The sequence below is a fragment of the Agrilus planipennis genome, unplaced genomic scaffold (assembly GCF_000699045.2).
Source record: "Agrilus planipennis isolate EAB-ADULT unplaced genomic scaffold, Apla_2.0 scaffold378, whole genome shotgun sequence".
Lineage (NCBI taxonomy): Eukaryota > Metazoa > Arthropoda > Insecta > Coleoptera > Buprestidae > Agrilus > Agrilus planipennis.
The window spans coordinates 15,851-23,867 of NW_020442203.1; the positions used below are offsets into that span (position 1 = coordinate 15,851).

General features: G+C 39.8%; 1 protein-coding gene across 1 annotated transcript in view; it reads left to right on the plus strand.

The window, feature by feature from the left end:
• Positions 1-309: 309 nt before the first annotated feature.
• Positions 310-8,017, plus strand: part of LOC112906234 — an 8,511-nt gene continuing 803 nt past the window's right edge. Inside the window, exons 1-3 of the mRNA XM_025980053.1 lie at positions 310-1,063; positions 1,122-2,051; positions 2,140-2,833. Of these exons, the coding sequence (XP_025835838.1) occupies positions 310-1,063; positions 1,122-2,051; positions 2,140-2,833 (2,378 nt within the window). The remainder of the gene's footprint in view (positions 1,064-1,121; positions 2,052-2,139; positions 2,834-8,017) is intronic.

Here is an 8,017-nt window from a genome sequence, read left to right on the forward strand (position 1 = left end):
TTGTGTTTTATTCAGTAATTTTACTTTTGCAAAGTGTGTTTAATTCCACCAAAAAACCTAAATTGGTGACCCCTACGAAGAACAAGTAGAGAATCTTCTGAGTGCCCGACGAAGAACAAGTAGAGAATCTTCTGAGTGCCCGACGAAGAACAAATAGTGCCCGACGGAAAAGCGAAAGTGCGATCCAGCGAAAAGCAAAGTATTATCCAACAAATAGTGACAAAACTGTGGTAGTACACGTCCAAAAAACTGTAAGTACATTTGCTGTGTATTATTTGTGTGTGCGCGAGTCGTGATTGTTTCTCGAAAATGGCTTTGCACAATTCTGTCGGGAATAGTAGCCAGACATCAACCGATTCAGAAATCGCATTGTCCGTCAACCGCGTCGCATTTCGTGTACCATCGTTCATCCCTGCAGATCCAGAGTTATGGTTTGCAATGGTGGAAAGTAGCTTTGCAAATGCGAAAGTGACTACCGACGCCACCAAGTTCAGTTGCGTCATAGAAGCCTTGGAGCCACGATACGCCTTAGAAGTTAGAGACATCATAGTCAACAAGCCTGAAAGGGACGCATACGAGATACTAAAAGCAGAGTTGGTCAAAAGGCTCAGCACGTCCCAGGAGCAGAAAACCAGACGCCTACTAGAGATGGAAGAGTTAGGGGACCGAAAGCCGTCGCAATTTCTCCGTCATCTAAAAGGACTTGCAGGCAGCACCGTTCCCGAGTCCATGCTGCGGACGCTGTGGTTCGCTCGCATACCAACAAGCATGCAAGCTATTTTAGCCGCACATCGCGACCTATCATTAGAAAAGTTGGCTGACTTAGCTGACTCTATTATGGACCTAACGGACAATCGCCCACGAGTAGCAGAAACCATGTCGTCCCCTGGTGATCAATTAGCAGCACAACTACAGCAGCTAACTCTTACGCTACAGAGAGAGAGATCGCATCAATTAAACAAGAAGTGTCCGAACTGCGATACCAACATAAACAACGGTCAAGATCGCGTTCCAGTTCACGTCCTCGTTTCCGAAACCGCAGTGCATCCAGTGGTAGTTGTTGGTACTATAGGAAATTTGGGTCCAACGCTCGAAAATGCACCCAACCCTGTTCTTTCCAGACGACAGATTCGGGAAACGCTACGGGGAGTCGTTGATGTCGGCGGACGACCTAGGCCCCTCAGTATCTCGCCGCATCTTCGTGACCGACGTCCAAACCAAAACACAGTTCCTGATAGATACCGGAGCTGATTTGTGTGTATATCCCCGTTCGCTCGTAAAGGGACCGTGTCAAAAGTCAACATATCAACTTTGCGCAGCCAATGGAACAACAATAGCGACTTTCGGTACAATCACCTTAACTCTCAACCTCGGTCTACGTCGTGATTTTTCGTGGAGATTTGTAGTTGCTGACGTCTCAAAGCCCATAATAGGTGTCGATTTTCTTTCATATTACAATCTTCTGGTAGATGTAAGAAATCGAAAACTCCAGGTTGCGACGACACAAATCACTGCTAGAGGGACAGCCGCGAACGGAAGTCTTCCGTGTATCAAGACCATTTCCGGTTCTACAATTTTTCATGAACTGCTATCCAAGTTTCCGGAAATAACGCGACCAGATGGAGTGGTGAAGAGCACGAGACATCACACCAAGCATCATATCGAAACTACGCCAGGGCCACCCGTTGCTCATAAACCGCGACGGCTAGCCCCAGACAAGCTAAAAATTGCCAAAAAGAAGTTCGATATCATGCTGAGAACAGGAATTGCAAGACCCTCCAAAAGCTGCTGGTCCTCTCCACTTCACATGGTGCCGAAGCAAGGGAATGAATGGAGACCGTGTGGTGACTACCGGAGCTTGAACGCTCGTACGAAACCCGACAGATATCCGGTACGTCACATTCACGACTTTTCGCAGACACTCTCCAACAAAAAAATCTTCTCTACCATAAACCTTGTGAAGGCCTTTCACCAGATTCCGGTCGCTGAAGAAGACATAATGAAAACAGCGATAACCACACCGTTCGGGTTGTACGAATTTCCGTACATGGGTTTTGGACTTCGGAACGCTGCGCAGACCTTTCAGAGATTTATAGATGAAGTGCTTCGTGGAATGGACTTTTGTTATGCTTACATCAGAAACGCCAGAGCAGCACGAATGTCATCTAAGGGCGCTATTTGAGCGTCTACAGTTCTACGGCGTGGTCATTAACCCCGCGAAGTGTGTGTTTGGCGAATCAAAAGTTAAGTTTCTCGGGTATCTCGTGTCTAGTGAAGGAACGCAGCCTCTTCCTGAGAAAGTAGAAGCCATTCGTTCGTATCCGTTGCCGGAAACTGTGAAACAACTTCGTCGCTTTTTGGGCATGTTGAATTTCTACAGGCGATTTATTCCTAATGCAGCAACAGTCCAAGCAGTGCTGAATAACTTATTACAAGGCAACGCAAAAGGCAAAACACCAGTGGTATGGACAACAACAACCAAAGAGGCATTTGAGGTATGCAAGGATAGTTTAGCCCAAGCTACCTTGCTTGCTCATCCTACACCCGACTCGCCACTAGCAGTTTTCTCTGACGCATCAGATTTAACCATTGGTGCAGTCCTACAACAATTAGTCGATTCATCATGGCAACCATTGGCATTTTTCTCGAGAAAACTGACGACAACAGAGAGAAAGTATGCAGCCTACGACAGGGAGCTACTAGCTATATACGAAGCCATAAAATATTTTCGACACATGGTAGAAGGCAGACAATTCAGCATATTCACCGATCATCGACCGCTGACATTTGCGTTCAAGAAAAAAGAAAAACAGTGCACGCCTCGTCAATTCAGGTATTTAGACTTNTTGCCAGTAATAACACACAGTGATAATAGCCAAGAATAATAAAAGAAAAATTTATTTAATGAAACATGTACTGTTGTACAGGAGGCAGATCTAGAACTAACAATTAAAACAAAATTATATTCGCTGCTGCCCACCGCTGCTGTTTTGCGAACCTGCTTATTAGACAAAACATCCGGTATCGGAGCAGAAAACGATAACACAATAAAGGTGTCTAAAAGTTAACACAAACAGATATTCATATTGTACATATAAAGTTTTCTTTGTTAATTAATTTTAACACTCTCCCTAAAACTTAATAGGTACAAGTTACATTAAGCGAATGACAAAAAAAATATTAAACACAAACATCATTCTTAAATGCTAAACCCAGTTTATTTCTTAACATTTCAAATCTGGGTTTCCCTAATGCTTTAGTAAACACATCAGCCACTTGATTCTCGCTAGTAACATAAATCAAATCAATAATACCTTTTATATAAAGATCTCTTATAAAATAAAACCGCACATCAATATGTTTAGATCTCTGATGAAATTCGGCATTTTTAACGAGTTTTATTGCACTGACATTATCTACTCGTAGCACATTTTTATTTATTTTCACACCGATCTCGTTAAACAATCGATTTAACCACACAATTTCTTTCACTGCTTCAGCCGCACTTACGAATTCTGCTTCTGATGTAGAAAGCGCTACACATTGTTGTTTTCTACTTTTCCATACAACAGCTGCATTTCCCAACTTGCAAAGCACTCCGGTGGTCGATTTCCTTGGGATTTTGTCCCCAGCGTAGTCGGAATCACTAAAGGCTTCGAACCCTTCTTCCTTGTTGTAAAATAACCCAAGTTCCAATGTTCCCTTGATGTAACGAGAAAGATTCGTTTGACCAATTGAACATGAGCACTAGCAGGTTTATCCAATGCTCTGGATGCCACACCAACGGCGAAAGCTATATCTGGTCTAGATATGACTTGCAAATACATCAGGCTGCCAACCGCTTCTCTATAAGGAAAGTCTTTTATTTCAGTTCTTTCATTAATTTCCTCATCCCAACCACTTTGAATTGGCGTAGATACTGTCTTGCATTCTGACATATTGAACTTTTCTAAAACTTTTCTTGCATAGATCGTCTGACAAACAAATAACGATCCATTCACTTTCGTAATTTCCATTCCAAGAAAACTACCAACTGTTCGAAATATTTTGGTTTCAAATCTTCGAGATAAACTCCCCAAAAACTCTTCAGCAAAACTTTCGTCTTCTGCTACTATTAATCCATCGTCTACATACAGAACAACCAATGCTCTTTCTGGTCTTTTACTAATAAATAAACATGGATCTGCAGTACTCTCCCTGAAACCTTGACTTTGCAGGAATTCCAGCAACGTAAAGCCTGCTTTAATCCATACAAACTTTTTAAAAGCTTGCACACTTTTAGTGAACCGTCTTCGTAACCCTCTGGTTGCTTCATGTAAATTTCTTCATGAAGTGTTCCACACAGAAATGCAGTCTTGATATCGAATTGTCGAAGACTCATATCTTGCATAGCTGCTGTGGCTAACAAAACTCTCACTGTATCGTACCTCACCACTGGACTAAAAGTCTCTGTATAATCAATACCTCTCTTTTGAGAATAACCTTTTATAACTAGACGAGCTTTATAAAAAGTTGGACATCCATTGGCGTCATTTTTGATCTTATAAACCCAACGATTGTCTATGACGTTTTTATTTGGTGGTCTATCTACTAAAGTCCATGTTTTATTTTTGAATAGCGAACGTATCTCATCATCCATTACTAGTTTCCATTGTTCTGAATCAGCTGATTTCATAGCTTCTTCATAATTAGCCGGTTCTTTTGAGGCAAACATCGCTACAGGTACACCATAAAAATCCGGTTGTCTTAATTTATGTCTATCACGTAATCTTGGAAGTTCTTTTTCTTCTTTCTTTAAAACGACTTCGGATGTATCATCTACATCTCCATTTGAATTGAGATCATCTGACTTGGTTTCCACCTTGTTATCTACAGGCACCATTTTGTCAGTAACTTCCTTTTTAAAAATCACATCATGACTTAAAACGACATCGTGTAGTTCTGGAATCCAAACACGATACCCCGCAACTCCTTTTGTGTAACCAACAAAATAGCCACGTAAAGCTTTTTTGTCTAACTTTTGACGTTTTTGTTGTGGAACATGGGCGAAGCATTCAGTTCCAAAAACCTTGAAATTTTCAAATTTTGGTTTCTTGTCTTACCAAAGCTCAAAGGGACTTTTGCCTGCAAATTTCGTTGCTCCCGTTCTGTTTATCACATACACGGCTGTATTGACTGCCTCAGCCCATAAAAATTTTGGTAAATCTGGTTTAGAATAAAGAAGAGAACGTGCCGTTTCCATAATAGTTCTATTCTCTCTTTCTGCCGAACCATTCTGTTGGGGTGTGTATGGTGTTGAAACCGTGTGCTTGATTCCATTACGATTTAAGAAAGCGCGAACCTCTTTGTTGGTGTACTCAGTTCCGCCATCGGTTCTTAATTCTTTAATGTTTCTACCAAAACGCGTCCGAATTTCCGCACAAAATAGTTCAAGTTTTTCTTTTACTTCTGATTTTTGATTCAAAAAATAAACAACCCGGTATCCACTTAAATCGTCTTTGAAAAGTACAAAGTAACGTTTCATACCTGGTGACCGCACACTCATGGGTCCACAAACATCGGAATGGATGAGGTCTCTTATTTCTTTTGCAGATTCTTTTCTTCTTCCGAAGGTTTGTCGATGCATCTTCCCAAATGCACACCCGTCACACAAGTCATCATCGTCAACTTCAGATACTTTCACATCGTTTTGTTTTAGAACATCCCGAACATGTCGCTTATTTTGATGAACAAGTCTTTCGTGTCACACTTGAAGTGAATTGTCGGAGTTCGCGACGCACGCAGATTTCGGTAAGACGACCCGTAAAACGATACGATAAAGGTTTTTAAATTCTTTACCGATTGCTTCAATTTTCTCGTTTCGCGTAAACACACGCCGTTTTGCTTTTTCACTGATAACAAAATCGACACCACGTTTTGATGCTGCCTTTACGGAAAATAAATTGTGCACCATACCTGGAACATACAGTACATCGTACATTTTTCCGGAAAGCCATACGGAACCATTGAAAGTTTGAACATTAATTACACCACGACCCAACGCCGTTAATTTGGAACCGTTTCCAATTTTAATCATAACTGGATCAGCAAATTGTTCGAATTCACAAAACCATTCCATTCTTTTGGTCATGTGGTCCGATGCTCCAGAGTCAATCAACCACTGATCGTTATCACTATCGATAGGCACAGTAGTGGGCACGGTACCAACGAATGCATGCTGTTCATCCGTACTACTACTAGATTCACCTCGCGATTTCGACTTTTTAGGACAGTCTTTCTTTAGATGCCGTTTCGAGCCGCACAAAGCACATCCCGAACAATCTTTCCGAAAATGGTCAGTTTTTCCACACGTAAAACAACGAAGTTGCTTCTTAAACGTTTTTCCCCGGACAATTCCCTCACTTCTATGAATCTTTTGCTTAGATAACAAAGCAACTGTTGATTCAACTTCTTGTTCTTCTTGCTTTTGCATGCGCATCTCTTCAGTTAAAAGGCGAGTTGTTAGGACTTCCAGCGTTCCTTTGTTTGGTTCTGTGGAATCCCACGCACTATGAAAATAGTTATATTTGGATGGCAAAGTCGATAATATTCTCGTCATCAACATAGATTCCGGAATTTCTCCATCAAGCTTTTTCATTTTGTTCGCCAGTTACTCTAACTTGGACACATGTTGCGCCATGTTACCTCCAGATTCCCACTTGTACTCAAAAAATTGCTTTTGTATTAAGGACAAGCTTTCGTCTGACTTTAGGTCGTAAACACTATGCAACTTTTGCCACATATCACGCGCTGTCTCGCAATTCATTAATAATTGCAACGGTTTTGCTTCCACGGACGTAACAAACAATTTTCGAGCAAATCTGTCAGCCTTTGTCCATTTCTTTAATTTCTTTTCGAATTCCGTTTCGAATTTGGTTTTTCTTCAGTTCCTTGATAAACGGCCAATGCATCTTCACTATCCAATATAATTTGCACTATAAACTGCCACATTTGCCAATTATCTGCATCACGTAATTTCTCAATTTTTAATTTGTCGGCCTCTATTTCGCAATACACAGTAAAACTGCTCGTATCGAAACAATTGAAAAACTCCCGATCAAACTACCGAAAAACTCACGAAAAACGTATTTTCGAATATTATTTTTTGCTACTTGTGTTCTGGGCCCATAACCTGTTGCGTATTGCCAGTAATAACACACAGTGATAATAGCCAAGAATAATAAAAGAAAAATTTATTTAATGAAACATGTACTGTTGTACAGGAGGCAGATCTAGAACTAACAATTAAAGCAATATTATATTCGCTGCTGTCCACCGCTGCTTTTTTGCGTACCTGCTTATTAGACAAAAAATCCGGTATCGGAGCAGAAAACGATAACACAATAAAGGTGTCTAAAAGTTAACACAAACAGATATTCATATTGTACATATAAAATTTTCTTTGTTAATTAACTTTAACAAAAACAACATCTTATCCGCACTTTAGTAACATTCTTAAATATGATGGAATTAGTTTCCCCATTACATTGAATAATGTTAATAAATTTGAAAAAATGAACAATTTATCGATTAATATCTTCACAATTGATAAAAATACTATCACGCCACTCTCTCTTAGTAAGACAGATTTTTCACCTCGTATTAATTTATTAATGGTTCCATGTATAGAAAAAAATGTTAATGATATGGTTGATAGTGATGATGAAAGCATTTTTTCAGAATCTGATAGTGAAGTAACTAAGAATGTAGTTAAGTCAAATAGAATATTTCATTTTACATTAATTAATAACCTTTCACGGCTATTAAATAGGCAAATGAAAAACAGAAAAAACAAAAAATGGATATGTAACCGTTGTTTAAACAACTTCACAACAGAAGAAAATCTACAAAGACATTTGATTGACTGTCAAAATTTAAACAAAACTAAAATTACTTTACCAAATGATAGCGAGAAATATTTAAGATTTAAAAATTTTAAAAATAGGGAATATGTACCGTTCGTAATATATGCAGATCT